This window comes from Carassius gibelio, chromosome A1 (assembly GCF_023724105.1).
Source record: "Carassius gibelio isolate Cgi1373 ecotype wild population from Czech Republic chromosome A1, carGib1.2-hapl.c, whole genome shotgun sequence".
Taxonomy (NCBI): Eukaryota; Metazoa; Chordata; class Actinopteri; order Cypriniformes; family Cyprinidae; genus Carassius; species Carassius gibelio.
In genome coordinates, this window is record NC_068371.1 from 7752638 (window position 1) to 7771433 (window position 18796).

The following is an 18796-nucleotide window of genomic DNA, read 5'->3' on the forward strand; positions in this document are numbered from 1 at the left end:
TGTGGGTCGGGCAGTGTTCATGGAGGAAGGGTCCAGGTAAGGGGCGGAGTCCGGCGGCCGCACGCGCTCCCCTCCTCGGTCCGGGGCGCGAGGGCGGCGGCTTCCTCTAGCGGGCGCATCTCTCCCGTTGGCCGCGGCGCTGGTAGGGGATGGACGGCCTGGCATCCTGGCCCGTCGGCAATGTAAACGGGTGCGGTTCTCCTCCGGATCGCGGGTCCGGCAGCTCACGTCTCTTGTGGCACGGGAATCCCTCAACGCACCCTTCCTGGACCCACGAGGACACCAGCGTGCATGCACGGAGAAGAGACCGGTCTCCTGAGGAGATGCGCGTTGGGCTTTTACAGCGGCGTTGATGAGGCTCTCCATTTCCTTCAGGTGTGCCCCATCACACGCCGCCAGCCCTGACTCGTCCGGCGCCCCTCCTCTCACAGACCCACTCCAGTCGGGAGCCTGGTGAGGGGCGGCGATTTAGGACGGGGTGCCGGTGTGGTGAGAAATCCAGTCCCCCCGCGAAATCGAGTCCGCTTAGGACCAAGGCGGTAGCTGTTTTAAATGCCTGATCAAAAGTTGTTATCGCGATAACTTGTATGGCTAATCGGAGCTGCGGTAGCTTGTTGTTTCAAGCTAAAATAATTTAATAAAAGCAACATACAGAATGTAATCGATCAAAATGTTTTTTAAATGTCATAAAACTAGCAACATCTCATAAATAATGCATTGTAATTAGTTTTAATATTCGGTTACTAGAACGCCTCAGCACAGCTTTTGAATATATTTTCCAGTTCTAAAATAATAATAATAATTCAGTTGTGATGAATAAAACACGTGGGTTAGTAGAAAGATAATTATTAATAAAACAAACCTACGTACAATATTATATATATATATATATATATATATATATATATATATATATATATATATATATATATATATATATATATATATACACACACACTTTGATTATTTATTGTGACTTACTACCTAATTCATGTAATTTTTTACATTATTTTCAATATTGTAATAAGTACTTATGTTGTTATATATGGTTTTGCTTACAAGCAGTTCATGTATTGCAATTACTGATTGTATATTATTTAAGAAACTATTGTTTTCAAAGAAAATCATACAGCAATTATCACACTACATAAATTCATTATGATGACAGAAATTACAATTGTAATTGACTTTAACTCATATAACACAGTACATAAAATAGTACAACAGTTACGTGTACTATTACAAATCAGTAATTGTAAGTGAATAATGGCTGTTTGTGCACTGAAAGTAACTAAAAATACAGCTAGTTTATAATTGTTAATTATAAGTTGCAATTATAATATAATTTTACACATTTTCTTTTTACATATAAATGTTCAAGCAATATGAACACTATCAATGTAAGACATTTATACATTTTTCAAAATGCATAACATTTTCAAAGAATCTTTACAGAAAGACATACTGTTGTGTCTATATGGTCAAAAACACCCTCACTGTTTTAATAGTTGGTGCTAAATGCATTAGTCGTCATACATACAGCAAGCAAGCCAAAGGCAATGGTGGTTAATAAAGAAAAATCTGTAAGATGTCGATACTGGAGTAAAAAAACACTGGGGACCAGTTCTCCTCTGTATATTCAGTCATTTGGTAAAATATCATTGGTAGTTAACAGTGTTACTGCATTGATTCAGCTGTAAGGTTAAAGGTTAATTGTGCCATGTACAGGCAGCAACATTGTTTTCTCTGTGGCCCAGGTGAGGCATGCAGTGGCAGTGAATAGTGCTAAGGTGCAGTCATCCATTCATAAATTCTTGCTTTTTTGCTGAAACTGGAAACAGTTCATCCTATGTGAAGTCCATTGTGGAAGATTGGGGAATCATCAGTCTCAACGTAACTCGAGAGCGTCTCGGGACAGGGCTTCTGTGGTAAAGAAAAAATATAAAAATGTTTAGGAACTGTAGTATAATAACAATTTTTTTCCTCTCTGCCTTTGTAATATACAGTATGCAGGAAGAATTTCTTGACATCATACAGAACGGGTTCAGAATACAACAGAAGCAGGAAACATCAAAAATCACTGTTAACCGTAGAGCATCAGTTAAAAATTCTTGCAAAAATCAAGTTATGATTTATGTGTATGTTGTTTTAAAAACAATCAAACAGACGTAAATGTAATCTGTTAACCTCAGTCTATTTTGCATTCAAACATTGCTTTAAATAAAGAGGCAGGTGATTTATTTGAGCAGAGCTTGTTTTCTGCCCCCACTATTTGGAAAGGCTAATATATATATATATATATATATATATATATATATATATATATATATATATATATATATATATATATATATATCCTATTTGCTATTAAACAAAAAACTGCTGCAATTTACTATTAATTTCATTCATAATTATTCACTTACTGAACGCTATTATAAAAGTATATGTGTTTGTTTATGTTAAATAAAAGATAAACATGAGAAAAGAGTCGTATTTTCACTTAAAATTGCATCTTGAACAATCGGGTCCCACCTAGCGAGGACCCCTAAGATGGCGGCCGTCGCGATGCCTGTGTGCAGGACGCAACGGAGGCACTTGTCCCGCACGAAGGACACGAGACAAGTTACTAATGTTCACTAAAAATCTATATTATTAACGTATTAACTACCTGCAAAATCCGTTCATATGTGGAAAAAACAGCAGATGGAGTTGATAAAACGCCTGAACAATGAATACAGACCTCATCGACAAAGATCGCAAGAAAAAAGGCTTGAACAATCGGGTCCCACCTAGCGAAAACCCCTAAGATGATTCATTATTATTATCACTACTAACGTTACTACTATTATTTGTGTGTGTATTGTCAGTGTCGTATTACTGTACAAGGACAGTGGATAATATTAGTTGTTAATAAGAAAATCAAATCATTAATCGCCCCTCCCCTCCACACCCAAATGCCTGCGTGTGCAGGACGGGTTTAAGCACTCCTCTAGTTCTGTCATACTTGTGCACAAATCACACGAAGATTTTTAGTGTGAATTACTACCTGTCTTGTGTCCTTCGTGACAACTGCCTCCGTTGCGACTTGCGCACAGGCATCGCGAGGGCCGCCATCTTAGGGGTCCTCGCTAGGTGGGACCCGATTGTTCAAGATGCATTTTAATTGAAGATACGACTCTTTTCTCGTGTTTATCTTTTATTTAACATAAACAAACACATATACTTTTATAAAAACGTTCATTAAGTGAATAATTAATAGTAAATTAAGGCACAATATATCAAAAGGAGATTTTCATTGCAGCAGTTTTTTGTTTAATAGAAAATAGGATATATATATATATATTTAGCCTTTCCAAATAGTGGGGGCAGAAAACAAGCTCTGCTCAAATAAATCACCTGCCTCTTTATTTAAAGCAATGTTTGAATGCAAAATAGACTGAGGTTAACAGATTACATTTACGTCTGTTTGATTGTTTTTATAACAACATACACATAAATCATAACTTGATTTTTGCAAGAATTTTTAACCGATGCTCTACGGTTAACAGTGATTTTTGATGTTTCCTGCTTCTGTTGTATTCTGAACCCGTTCTGTATGATGTCAAGAAATTCTTCCTGCATACTGTATATTACAAAGGCAGAGAGGAATTTTTTTTTTATTATACTACAGTTCCTAAACATTTTTATATTTTTTCTTTACCACAGAAGCCCTGTCCCGAGACGCTCTCGAGTTACGTTGAGACTGATGATTCCCCAATCTTCCACAATGGACTTCACATAGGATGAACTGTTTCCAGTTTCAGCAAAAAAGCAAGAATTTATGAATGGATGACTGCACCTTAGCACTCTTCACTGCCACTGCATGCCTCACCTGGGCCACAGAGAAAACAATGTTGCTGCCTGTACATGACACAATTAACCTTTAACCTTACAGCTGAATCAATGCAGTAACACTGTTAACTACCAATGATATTTTACCAAATGACTGAATATACAGAGGAGAACTGGTCCCCAGTGTTTTTTTACTCCAGTATCGACATCTTACAGATTTTTCTTTATTAACCACCATTGCCTTTGGCTTGCTTGCTGTATGTATGACGACTAATGCATTTAGCACCAACTATTAAAACAGTGAGGGTGTTTTTGACCATATAGACACAACAGTATGTCTTTCTGTAAAGATTCTTTGAAAATTTTATGCATTTTGAAAAATGTATAAATGTCTTACATTGATAGTGTGCATATTGCTTGAACATTTATATGTAAAAAAAAAAACAACAACAGTAGAATCATTCTATTATAATTGCAAGTTATAATTATATAGCAATTATTGCTGTCTATATAAACTATCTAGCTGTATTTTTAGTTACTTTCAGTGCACAAACAACCATTATTCACTTACTATACTAAATGGTATATTATTATTATTATTACTCTTTATTTCAGACTCATGGTCCATATGAAAAGAAGAAAGAATGAAGAGGAAAATACACACAGAGAACTTAAAAGACATACAAGCTTGCATTCCAATGCTTCCGCAAACTGGAAAAATACCTTGTATCACTATATAAATATAATAGGCATACTGACATACTTCATGTAAAATTAATATGACATTCGTTTACATAAAATAATATATCTGTATATAATACAACAATAGCACGGTTCTGCACAAGCAATTGCGATATTATATCATTTAAATTAACAATATAAATTCACACACACATCGAGTAAGCTGTATGCTATACTGATACGCGAGTAACAAAAAAAAAAAAAATTTGATTTCACAACATATAGCTCGTCGGCTATATACTAGCCTATGAAACATGTAATTTAAAGTACATAAATGGTCATTATAGCAAAGTTCAAACGACAAAAATAAAAACGCGATTTAGCAGGAATTGTAATCAGGCGCTGAAAAATAATACCCATTAAATGTTCGTTGAGCCAATGGGATCACTCGGGGTCCTAAGCGGACTCGATTTCTCGGGCGGACTCGATTTCTCATGACACCGGTGACAATCAGGGAGGAGGCAGCTGACTCGTCACAGTATAAAAGGAGCCTCTCAGAGTGGCGGTGTCTCTCAGAAGTCAAGATGGCCACTAGATCACCAATTCCCCCAATGCTGTGGCCCAATAAAGTGGAGCAATATCAGAAAGGATTTATCCTTTCAAAGTTATCATCATCTACAGTGCATAATATCATCCAAAGATTCAGAGAATCTGGAACAATCTCTGTGCATAAGGGTCCGGGCCAGAAAACCATACTGGATGCCCTTGATCTTCGGGCCCTAGATGGCACTGCATTACATACAGGAATGCTACTTTAATGGAAATCACAACATGGGCTCAGGAATACTTCCAGGAAACATTGTCGGTGAACACAATCCACCGTGCCATTCGCCGTTGCCGTCTAAAACCTTATAGGTCAAAAATGAAGCCATATCTAAACATGATCCAGAAGCACAGGCGTTTGATCTGGACCAAGGCTCATTTAAAATGGACTGTGGCAAAGTGGAAAACTGTTCTGTGGTCAGATTAATCAAAATTTGAAGTTCTTTTTGGAAAACTGGGACGCCATGTCATCCGGACTAAAGAGGACAAGAACAACCCAAGTTGTTATCAGCGCTCAGTTCAGAAGCCTGCATCTCTGATGGTATGGGGTTGCATGAGTGCATGTGGCATGGACACATTTTCCATCATGACAATGCCAGATCACATACTGCATCAATTACAACATCATGGCTGCATAGAAGAAGGGTCCGAGTACTGAAATGGCCAGCCTGCAGTCCAGATCTTTCATCCAAAGAAAAAATTTGGTGCATCATAAGGAGGAAGATGCGACAAAGAAGACCTAAGACAGTTGAGCAACAAGAATGGGACAACATTCCTATTCTTAAACTTGAGCAACGTGTCTCCTTGGTCCCTAGACATTTGCAGACTGTTATAAAAAGAAGAGGGGATTCCACACAGCTGTAAACATGGCCTTGTCCTAACTTTTTTGAGATGTATTGATGCCATGAAATTTAAAATCAACATATTTTTCCCTTAAAATTATACATTTCTCAGTTTAAACATTTGAGATGTCATCTGCTGTATTCTGTTGTATATTTGAAACTTCCACATCATTGCATTCTGTGATTTTTTTTTTTTTCACAATTTGTACAGTGTCCCAACTTTTTTGGAATCAGGTTTGTAATTATACATGACTTATTTAACTAGATTTTAATTCCATACTTAAATTTTACTTAAAATATGTGGAAAAATTTGCAAAATAAAAACGAATTATCTTTTTTTTTTTTTTTTTTAGTGTATATATATATATCAATTATACCATTCAGATGAAATGCTTTTACTGGGATTTTTACTTTGTCTGTCATTGGTTATTCAACTAAAATGTCAGGATTTAATTTTAATTGATTTAACAATTTACAATAATTACTCTACCCTTCTTCGTACCTTAATCTTTATTTCTGGGAATTTTACAGTTGTCACGATGGGTTTTAGTTTTCAGTCTTTTGTATTTAGGAACTGGTTTCACTTAAACTATTTGTCTCTCTTCTTGCCATATCAAAGGAATCACATCATTCCGCAATATTATAAACTTCTTTATAGTCAGTACAGACTATGCTTGTAAAACAACTGCTCTGCACCTATTTACTGATTAATATAAGAAGGGTTGAGTGTGTTGGGGGGAGATGATGATTATAGGCTCACTCTCGCCGCATCACTCTTTATCAATACTCAATACAGTCACGCCTACTCAATACCGCGAGATGATCGCGTGCCAGTACTACTGCAGAACAGCAGCAGCAGTGCGGTCGATGCTGCATTGCAGTGAAAATCGCATGATGTACGAGAAAAGTGGACCACGTTGCATAAGCTAAAGCAAACTGCGCTTTGTAAAAACCCGAGGCGTGGATGGGAGCGATTGGGAGGGGCTTGTGGGAGTATAACGGAGTAATCTTGACCCACCCAGCGTGTCGCAGTGAAACGTGAGTGAAGGAAAGGGCACTTTCAAAGCAAACACAAGCACCGAACACAGACTAACGAACTACAGACATAATGATATGATCTGTCACTTGATAGCCTCATAATAACTGGTAACCTATATGGCTAGCTGCAAAGAAAAAGAAAACATCCAAAAATATACATTTGTATATATATACATTTATATATATACAAATATACATTTGTATACAACAAGTGTTTATTTTATTACACTTTATCTATTTACGTCCATACATTTAAGATCTCCACTTCTGTAGCACCTACATACCATAGGAATATATAATTTGCCTAGTTTATATTACATTTTATTCTTAAAAACATGGTGCATATGTATTTAGTTAGTTACAACAGTTGACAATATTTTCAGATTTATGGAGTGCTTATCATGTTCAAAATCCTCTCTTTAATACAACATTAAAAAAAAACTTTTATCCACTGATCAGATTTCTGCTATGAAAATGTATGCAAATTAGTAATCAATTACATTTAATTAGATGATGCCTTATTTGCATATTTAATCATAACATTTAAAAACATTTAATAGAAAGCTGTTGTCTTGATGTGTTGTGGAAGTTTGGTTGTTTGTTTGTGTTTTTTCCTTTTTTCCTTTAGCATTACATCTCTTGCTGACCAATGGTTGCTCTCAAGTGAATGGGTGCCGTCAGAAATAGAGTTTATAAATTCCACCAAACAGAGAATCCATCGTTAAGGCATTTAACTTCATAAGAGTCCATATTAATGCTTTCTCCAGATCTTGCCCTATTGTCCTCTCAAATCAGAATCCACCAACATATTGGTTTAGAACTGGTTTTGCTTAAACTTGGTGCTTGATCTGTGTATATTTCTGTCCTGAATGATACAAGATGACATTTTCACTGGAGAAAGCAAAAATATGGATAGAGGACTTGTACTTTAGCAACGATTGACAGTTAAAAGTGTCTTAATGATGAATGACGTACTTTATTACAAACACATTTCTTTTCATTTCACAAGATGTTAATTAATGGACTGGATTCATGTGGATTACATCTGGATTACTGTGGTGTTTTTATCAACTGTTTGGACTCTCATTCTGACAGCTCCCATTCACTACAGAGGAGACATTGGTGAGCAAGTTATGTAATGTTTAATTTCTCCAGATCAGTTCTAATAAAGAAACTCATCAGAATCTTGGATGGCCAGAGGGGTAAGTAAATTTTCAGCATGCAAAATTTTGACATCCAATTCTGTGATCAGCTATGCACTTCTGACTAGTAACTATTTCAACTGGTATATTCCAATTTTACTGGTTAATATTAATTTGGCACTAATAGTTTCAGAATTATTAGAGTTATAATGACTACTTTCTAACTAAATAATTAAACAATAATACAATATGATTAAAAAGGTTACTTAAAACACATTTGTCGATGTTGGGAAAATTATTAGCAAATTAGTATATAGTGAATAAGTAGACTATAGTAACTAATTGAATAGATATTTAGTTAGTCACTATTGAAATAAGCATTTGTAAGTATTTTGACGTCATTATGTTCATTCATCACTCTGTCCCTCACTGCTTTGAGTTCTGTTTAAATCGATCTGACAAGCATACATGGAGATGGCCACAAATAACTCTTCAGGGACGCTACCCAGATGGCAGTGATAAATTTGACCTGTGCAAAGTGTTTATAAGACATTTCAAACATATTTCTCTCTTTCTCCTATTCTTTGCCTTCAGTTCTTCAATAATCAGAGTCTCGCCTCTGCTTGCTCTCCTCTCCCTGCCCTCTCCTCTTTTTGTCCACTCAGCTCTCTGTGCCAAGAGAGAATAAATCAGTGTTTCCCATTTGGCTGCAGTCCAGAAGAGATAAATGCTCGCAGAATAAAAAGCTCAGCAGAAATAGTTGGACCATAAAACATACTTCCTCTCTCTTTTCTCTTTCTTTCTCTCTCTCTCTCTCTCTTTCTCTCACTCTTGCTCCTTCAGTATTGATCTACATTCATGATAAATGCAACTGATTATCTCAGTGGGCCTTTCTGTTCAGTGCTTCATTTAATGACCCATTCGTCCTTTCCTCGAATTCAGATGTGGGAAATTATCTGTCACAAAAGAAATGAAAGTAGATTGTTGTTTATTTGAAAAAGCGAAACTGAACTGCTTCAACATACTGAAGAGATTCTTTCATTTGAATTTGTAACTCTTAGTCTGGTAAACATACAGTCTCCTCTCACCAGAGAGAACATCAGAATACTAAACCTTTTAATGGGCCGGTTGCATCAGCCCAGTTTTACAGCAACAGTGAGGTGTTATGACTGTAGGGAGAACCTTTGCGCACTGCAGTGTTGCCCTTAGAGCGAGGCTGTGTTTGAATAATGCAGAGTCATGTGGCACGTCCTCAACTAAAAGGTGACTATGTCCCCATGGTCTTACTGGATATTGATTCTTCCTGGTGTCAAATAGCTTCTTGCATAAAATCTTGAAAAAAAAAAAAAAACATTTTCTATGCTTAAATGTAATGGTACTGCCTCTTTACTTAGTGACGTCTCCTGCAAGATGCTTTGGATAAAAAGCACCTGCTAAATGTCACTTTATGTTCTGGCATGAATATAAATGCCTGTCTTTGGCTATTTTTAGAATGGGAAGGGTGACCTCATGTATCCAGTTTGACAATGTGGAGGATTTAAAGTAATTTACAAATGGGTAAAACTGACCTAACAAAGTGCAATCTATAGCATGCATTTATATATTTTTTTATATTGAAAAAAAAAGATAATTGTAAGTGTTAATTTCTGCACACATTAAATTAATTGTCCAAATTATGATACTAGTGCTTTTCTCAGAAATAACTTTTCTTATCTTTACAACTTTTTTTACCCATACACAGTTTTACACATACACGTATGTGTGTGTGTGTGTGTGTGTGTGCGTATGTGTGTGTGTGTGTGTGTGTGTGTGTGTGTGCGTAATACATTTTTAAGTCTTACCATTTATCATCATCATTATTAAGATGGGGTCTGTGACATTTTCAAATGTTTATTTAACCATGTCTTATATGCTCGACAAATACAGTAAAAACAGTGATACTGTATAATTACTGTTTTCTATTTGAAAATACTTTTTTATTCAATCCTGCGATTGCAAAACTGCATTTTTTAAGTATCCATTAATCCCGTATTTAGTGTCACATGATCTTTCAGAAATCATTCTATACTGATTTATTTTTATTATCAATGTTGAAAACAGCTGCTTTTTTTTTTTTTTTTAATTTATTAATTTTTTTGTGGAAGACATAATAGTCTAAAAAGTGTCAGGATTCTTTGATGAACAGAACGTTCAAAAGAACAGCATTTATTTACAATTGCAATCTTTTGTAGTATACTGTCACTTTTAATCGATTTATTGCATCCTTGCTGAATAAATTTATTTAAAAACTCCAGTGTATTGTTCATTTTGTTATCTAATGCAATCAAATTAATTCCCTTTAGATGTAACCTAAGAGTCCAAATGAGGTGCATATTGGGGCAATGGTTAATGTGAATAAATTGTACCTGTAAAGGGCAATACCAGTCTGAGCCATAGACTCTGATTCAGCATTTTCTTTTAAGAGACTCTGACGGCCAAGTCATGAGGGGTGAAGATCCTTCCATCTTTCATCCTCCAGGTCTGACAGCATCTGTTATGCCAAGCTTCCAACAGTAGCGGAAGGATCAGCTGCTAAGCACTGGCAGAGGCGTGTTTCCCACCGGCACTTACAATCAATTGCTCCTCTCTCCGGCTGGGGACGTGCGATGTTTTGATGGAAAAAGGCTGTGAGTGATGCACAGGGTTGTCGCCGTCTTGGGTTCCGGCTGCAGTTCCCCTGGTCAACACTCTGACAGGCGCTGAGCGAGCAGGAAGAGACGCCTGGAAATTCAGGGATGCTCATAGCGGGTTAATCACACACATCCTCCACAACTGGCCCACGTCAACTTCCATATCGGCGCGACACCTCGCTTCCTCGGCGGACACTGAGCAGGTATTTACACCGCATTTCTTACAACTGCTGGAGGTGCGCTGTCCACTGAAGGTGGTGCTGAAAACAGCTTGTGTATTAGATACTGCCGAGCCTTTGCGGCGGGGGTTCAAGTAAGGTAATGCACCAAGACTACAGAGGTCGGAACGACTGCTCACGCAAAACACTTTGTAGAGATCCTAGTGAGCTTGGGTCATATGACTAAATAGACAGTCCTGCGCTGGATTAAGGAAGTCATTGGTTGATAAGTCCAAAGTTATCTTCTGGATCTCTGACCCCTGGAAGTTCATAGGTATATTTTCTATTTAAAATACGCACGGTGGTGATAGACAGTAACGCAAATGAATTTAATTAGCTCAGCACAATGGGGTTGGTATTGTGACAGCCTGATTGTCATTATCAGCATCAGCTGCACGGAGGGATTTGATGATCTGTCACTGTGGATGACGGGAATGATATTTGCTCTAATATTTCGCTCGAAGACCAGCGCAGAAAGAAAATCCACGTGCAAAATTGGCTTCACACTGTACCCTGTGAGCTGAAGGACAAAACGTTCCGATCAAGTTGTGCATGTGCATGTTTTATTGAGATGCAGTATCATCACTTTTGCTTTTATTATTATTATTATTATCATTATTATTAGTAGTATTATTATTAAAATCTATGTCCATTTTGTTTTCAGATCTGTCTGTACGATCTCTGGTCTCATACACTTGTCAAGTTCAAGGACAGGACCACTTGAAAAGCCATCATGAATTTCCTGATGAAGGCAGCTTTGGGAGGTGAGTGTATATATTCCCGTTGAGAGATTATAAATTGCAATGAAAGACTTGAGTCAGTGCTGTAGTGCTGCAGCACTCGTCACGTGCGCGCTCCCTGGAAGTCGTTCACGGTTCAACTTCATCCACCGGAGACAACGATATAGGCTACTAAAGATTTTACGTGGGAAGTCGTGGTCTAATGGTTAGAGATTCGGACATCTAATCCAAAGGTTGCAGGTTTGGGCCCCGGTCAGCAGGAATTATAGGTGGTGGGAGTGTTATGGTGATCTCTTCACCTTCAATACCACGACTGAGGGTGCCCTTGAGCAAGAGCACGACTGGGTCACCATCCTTGACGTCACTTCACTTCACTTAAATCAACACTAGTCGGCGTTTAGCATTTTCCGCGTGCGGCAGCTCACAAAAGAGAGCAGTGTCAAAGACACATACTCTATATACTGTACTCCTACTGTAAGGACACTGTCCCGGCACCTTCCATGAATGGGGTGCACAATAAGGCTGAGGATTTTTATTTTTCTACTCAAGTTGAATATTGAGCTGTTTGAGCAATAAACATGAAATATAATTACAATAAATTATGGCAGAGTGGCTAATGGGTTTGCAAATTTAGCATTTTTTTTTTTAAAGAAAATATTATATATTTTTTTAATACTATAACTTAGGTAACAGTTGAGTTAAAGCAACTGTATGTAATGTATTTATTTGTTTGGACTTTAGAGCCCCCTACAGTTAAGTGGGTGGAATTCACTGTCGTATAAATTTTTTTAATCTAACGCAAAATCTTGTGACACTAAAGTTTACCCTGTTTGTGGAATTTGCCATGGAATACCACAGAAATACCATGGTGCATGATTTTTTATGTTATCATTCAGGGCAGTGGCACCAACACAGTATATTTTTTGCAAGGTTCTGGTTATATTCACATAATGGACCAGCTCTTACTTTCAGTGTGCTGTATGTTTAATTTGTTTGTGTAGAGTGATGTGGCGTGGTCCTGTTATGTGGAAGCCCAAATGGCCATGCAGTTCAAATATTTGCTTCAGCGCTTTCAGACTCAATCCCGAGTGTGTATAAAGTAGAAGAGCTGATGTCACTACTGGACCGGGGCCACAGAGCAAGTATCTGCAGCAAAGGACAGGGTGAAGAGTACCAGCTGCCCAAACCGCCCCAAGTATAAATATTTTAAAATATAAGATTTAAACTGATACATTAGTGACAATGAGTCTTCAATCACACACTCGAAAAAATGAGCAGCCTTGGTTTGGCATTTCAGACAGAGAACCATTTTGATGCCATCTGTCGAGAGGTAAAAAAAGCGGAAAGGAGAGCACATGCCACACCATATGTTAACGCTGTAAAGTTAACCAGATTGGTGATTTTTGGATTTTCACCATTTCTATGTGGTTGCGCTTACCATACTCTTCTTGAAGCTAAAATTTTATGATAAACTATGGATTAAATATGCTCCAGGTCACTCACAGTAGTCAAAAACATGGTTTGCACATACATGCACTACCCTGAAAAATAAACATGCACTCAAGAGCATATACAGACACTAAGAGGCACAGAGATATTCTCAGAAACACACAAATAGCCCACCTATAGGGAACACGCAGCACAAGACCAATTCTTCATTGAGCTGCACAAATATCATTAAAAATAATTGGTTAAATACATCAGTTGTATACAATGTTTGCTGACACTGAACTAATATTCTGCCTCAATTTGCAACCACAAGTAACCAGTCCATCATCAACAGCGCTGGGAAAAGTAACAAAAATTTTTATTGTCAATAGTGTAGTGATGTATGAAGCACAGCTCACAAAGAAGTTACTTTCAAACCAAGCAGCTTCCTGTTAGTAAGCGTGGTGAATTCAGGTGACCCACATGACCTGTTGCAAAATATAATAAATGAGGCAAAATTCACTTTTAAGAAAAAATACTGTTTTTGTGTGCATTTACACTGGACATCCTGGCTCTTTAAAACAAAGGCCCATTCTGCATAATAGCCACAGGATTTCAGAGCATTCTTGATGAGTTTTCTCCGTTAGTTCATTGAAAAATCAAAATTATTAAAGGGGGGGTGAAATGCTATTTCATGCATACTGAGTTTTTTACACTGTTAAAGAGTTGGATTCCCGTGCTAAACATGGACAAAGTCTCAAAAATTAAGTTTTACGTTTGAAGGAGTATTTCTGTTCCAAAAATTCTCCTTCCGGTTTGTCACAAGTTTCGGAAAGTTTTTTTCGAGTATGGCTCTGTGTGACGTTAGATGGAGCGGAATTTCCTTATATGGGTCCTAAGGGCACGTCTTCCGGAAGAGCGCGCGCTCCCATATAGCAGAGCAGAGAGAGGCTGTGCACAGACATTCACTGATCAGAGCGAGAGCATCGCGAAATGTCACAAAAGGAGTGTGTTTTTGGTTGCCAGGGCAAGACAACCCTCCACAGATTACCAAAGAAAAAACAGCATTAAGGGACCAGTGGATGGAGTTTATTTTTACAGAGCAGCAACGGAGTTGTGCAAGTGTTTGTGTTCGTTCCCTGCATTTCGAAGATGCTTGTTTTACAATTATGCCCAGTTTGACGACGGATATGCGTATCGTTTATTTCTTAAGGATGATGCAATCCCAACGAAAAAGGGTCACGATCGTGTGTTGGAACCGCAGGCGGTGAGTAAAACTGCTTCAAATATCTCTGCCTCCTTGTTAGTGCGTCCCCTCCCATGCCGAGACTCGGGTTCGAGCCCCGCTCGGAGCGAGTCGTTGCTGCTGCTGCTCTCGTTCAGTTTCAGCCTCGGGATCTGATTCTGGATCATAAATAAACGGCTGAATCTGACTGTTAGCCATGGTTTATTTTGGATGATGTTTTTTTCCTCAAGGCAATGTCAGAGCCGTTAAATATGTTTTTCAACGGCTCTGGGTAATGTCACAGCTTCCAAACGCTCTCGACGCAAAAGCCTACTGGCACTCGTGATTCTTTAGCTCCGCCCACACGTCACGCCTCCAGTCGGTCGTGTTTTTCCGGGAAAAATCGGTACAGACTATCTTTCTCTTATGAACATAATAAAACTAAAGACTTTTTGGAGTTATGAAGGATGCAGTACTACTCTATAGGTACTCAAGATTAACAGGATATCGAGTGAAAACGAGCATTTCACCCCCCCTTTAATGACATAATTTTGATTTCTCGATGAACTAACCCTTTAATATTGTACTTGTTAGAACATTTTTCACCTTGTGGTGTAATGTTCTGATGGTGTTGAGTTTGTGTGCCAGTGGGGAGAGCCAGACCACAGAAACTGATCTGTGTGTGGGTTTCGATATAGCACATATCACACAAAGCCAGATTATTGTTGCTTGTATCCTTGTTTCACATTCCAGACTTTGCTGAAAAATCTTTGGAGATCTGAATGTGATGTCCTTTGTGTACTGCTAGATACATGAGGATGGTGGCCAGGACTTTTGCAAAGTGACATTCCCTCTGTATATTTTTGGAAGTGTGTTGAGGCATGGTGTGGCCTCCCGGGACAGAGGCTGCAGTACTGTGACCAACCCATAAATTATTCCTGCTCCTTCTAGGATGCTCTGCAGCATTCCAGTTTAATCCAGTGGACAGGACTTCTTTCAGTGGTTGAATAGACACTCTATCTGATATTTTCCTCTGATGCTCTGAGATGTGATTGTGTGCCTCCAGGTTACTTGACCTGCTGTGGTGAATTTAATATTTATAAGTTAACTTTGTTTTGCTGAGTTGGTAGGGCTTTTTTGACGTTTCTCATCATTTTTTTGCACCAGTTCAAAAGTTTGAGTTATTGAAAACTTTTAATAGCAAGAAGGCATTAATAGGATATGAAAAGACATTTAACTTTGTAATTTCAGTTTATTAAAGAATCCTGAAAACATGCATTGTGGTTTCCACAAAAACAAACAAACAAACAAATATTAAGCTTGACAAAAATGCAGCGTTATTAATAGTATATGCTTACATGTTCACTTACAGTCACATTAAACTATTTTGAAATATCTAGGCTTTAACTGTATGGTTAGTAAATATAAATAATATGTTTGTACATAGTTTGTAGATAGTTTTTGTAATTGAATCCAATCATTAAAAAAACACACACACAATTGAAGTTGTTTGTAATCTCTTTTCTGTTTGCAGGAGGACCCCCTGATGTTGGTAAAATGTTAGGAGGAGAAGAGGATAAAGACCCTGATGCAGAAAAAGAGAAGGAAGAGGAGAGACAGGAAGCTCTCAGACAGGAAGAAGACGAGAGAAAGGCCAAACACTCCAAGATGGAAGCAGAGCGGGAATCCATAAGACAGGGCATCAGAGATAAGGTTAGAGACACCAAAAGCCTCTGCTTTCATCTGCTTATTGGCTCCATAATATACCTGAAGTCAAATTTTCAAATCAATATTTTTTCATCTTGTTAAGAGTCCATTCAAATATGGAAAATCTGTCATCATTCACTCAGCTGTTTGTCAATCCTAATTTGTGAAATACTCTCTTCTGTGGAACATAAAGGTACAGATTTTGAAGAACATTGTTAACCAAACAGCTTCAGTTCCTGTTGAATTAATTCGTTTTCTGTATTTTAAAGGTGCTGCATGTATGTTTTTGACTCTGCTAAAGCATAAAAATAGGCTACCATAATATGTTTGCAGATATTTAAGAAACATGCTAAGTTAACACTTATTTATAAAAAAAAAAAAATGGATACAGTCAGATATTCTTCTTTAAAAATGAGCTTTCTGGGCCGATTATCGTCTCTATTTTGATTTGTGAATCCCGCCCATTGCCAGTTTACCCAATTGCAATACCTAGTTCAACCACTCGGTGTCAATCCTACATACAGCACCTTTAATGCCAATATAATAATAATAATAATAAAGGAATTGCTTTATAAATATACAATAATTTTTTTTAAATATATTTTTATATAAATATATATTTTATAAACACACACACACACACACACACACACACACATATATATATATATATATATATATATTTATAAACACACACACACACACACACACACACACACACACACACACACACATATATATATATATATATATATATATATACGATCTATGTATATCTAAGCTATGTATAAATTAATTAATGTGTAATAAATTAAACAAGTCATCACAGTTTTTTTTAAAAGGTCCATTATGTTCCATAGGAGACAAATACAGGTTTGGAACGACTAAAGGGTTAAAAAAAAATATTCATTTTTAGTTAAAATTATTACTCAGAGATAATAATGCACACAACTTGGTTAGTTCTTAAAACATTTCACATTATTTGGCTAAACTTCAATTGTAACAAGTATGGTACATTGGTAGTGCAGTAATCATTTAGTATCATATCACACAGGATTCAAATGTTTGGATACATCTGACTAAAGACTCAAAAGTGAATAATTCGTTTTGTAGACAAATAGCCTAAAAACTGTGCCTTCGTTTCTTTTACTTAATCGCTTTTTTATTGATACAGCTTCTTAATTTCAGCTTTTAAATGTTTCTGTGGTTGTGTAACAGTATGGCATTAAGAAGCGTGAGGTGGCCGAAGCGGAGGCACAGGCGGCGATGGAGCAGGAGACCGAAGGCAGTCTGACCCGTCCAAAGAAAGCAGTACCATCCGGCTGCGGAGATGACGACGAGGAAGAAAGCATCATGGACACGATGATGAAGTATCTACCGGGCCCACTGCAGGACATGCTGAGGAAGTAATTCCCTGAAAAATCTCAAGCACACGCAGCTTTAGATATTACTTTACCGTGTGCTGACTTCGGTGAGGACAGCGCACACTAGAGCAAAACACCGACTACACATTTTACACATTTCGAATCGTGAGACGCTTTAGATATTAGTTACATATCAATCAATCAATCAATCAAGCGAGAGGGGTTAATTATCAGAATATAAGCCATATTTTATCTTTACAGGGAAACCTGAATCGCATCATCTCTTCGGCAGTTATTTCTTATCCAATACGTAAACAGCAATATATTTGCATGAATTGTTCGAGTGTCTGTTCCACTGTTTTGTATTATCAGTCATTAAGGTTCCCCACGTCCATTTAGCGTTCGTTATGAGGAAAACAGTACTTGATTAAAGACATTCTGGTCTTGCATGTGTCTATAGTGTTTGTGTGCTCACTGACATCTTGTTTTTGTCGCTGCAAAAATTGCAATCAGATAAAGGAGGCAATAACATTCTCCCACACTGTAAACTACGTGACATCTACGTTTGTACGTGAAGCCATTTAGTTCATTCTGGCAAATCTTGTCACATTTCCACTGTAGCTTCATCAGTCTGGAATATTTAATGCCTCGGTTCACTTTAACTGTGTTGTCTAGATTGTGTTCTCCCATTGTTCTTGTGCTTACCACAGATTCTGAATTTACCAAGATTTCACAGGGATGCTCTGTGTTTCAAATGGACGGTAATTTCTCTGGGCTAGAGGTGGGGGGGAAATTCCGTCTGTGATCTACAACATTCTCAGCAATAATAATGTATTCTGTTTGCTTGGCTTGCAGTGAAACAAGAAATAAAATCGTAAGAGTGTATGAATGGCTCTGATGATTAAAAAAAGAAAAGAAAACAGTGATGTCTGTCTTAAGATCTGATGATTATAGCACTGCACTGTAATAAACCAGTCATACATATTTAGTTTGGGGTTTCATTTCACTGCCTTTCAAAAGTTTGGAGTCAGTAGGATCTTTTTTTATACATATACACTTTTAATCAGTATATTATTATATAATATAATATATATTATAATATATATGTAAAAATATATATATTTAGTATTTTCTATTCATCAAATAATCCTGGCAAAAGAGACTATCATGTATTTCTGAAAAAATAAATACAGCCCGGCTGAGTATAACATTTATGAAAATCATAATCAAAATCATATATCAAAAATATACAAAAATCTTACCAAACTTTTGAACAGAAATGTATATTAAAGTGTAATTATTATTATT

General features: G+C 37.2%; 1 protein-coding gene across 3 annotated transcripts; it reads left to right on the top strand.

Annotated features, from left to right (window-relative positions):
• Positions 1-10620: 10620 nt before the first annotated feature.
• LOC127976090 (complexin-1-like) lies at positions 10621-18472 on the top strand. Of its 3 annotated transcripts, none has more exons than XM_052580262.1 (4): positions 10621-11009; positions 11689-11788; positions 15952-16130; positions 17343-18472. In XM_052580262.1, exons 2-4 carry the CDS (start codon positions 11758-11760, stop codon positions 17532-17534), a joined length of 402 nt encoding a protein of 133 aa, XP_052436222.1. In that variant the 5' UTR covers positions 10621-11009; positions 11689-11757; the 3' UTR covers positions 17535-18472. The 3 variants fall into 3 exon arrangements, with proteins under 3 accessions (XP_052436222.1, XP_052436305.1, XP_052436392.1); XM_052580345.1 differs by lacking the exon at positions 10621-11009 and adding an exon at positions 11133-11298; XM_052580432.1 differs by lacking the exon at positions 10621-11009 and adding an exon at positions 11479-11539.
• The last annotated feature ends 324 nt before the right edge of the window (positions 18473-18796 follow it).

Bases quoted from the DNA above. Each gene is read 5' to 3' on its own strand.
- LOC127976090 (XM_052580262.1), top strand. From the start codon at position 11,758: ATGAATTTCCTGATGAAGGCAGCTTTGGGAG. The intron at 11,789-15,951 runs GTGAGTGTATAT...TTCTGTTTGCAG, and splicing joins GATGAAGGCAGCTTTGGGAG to GAGGACCCCCTGATGTTGGT. The intron at 16,131-17,342 runs GTTAGAGACACC...GTTGTGTAACAG, and splicing joins GACAGGGCATCAGAGATAAG to TATGGCATTAAGAAGCGTGA.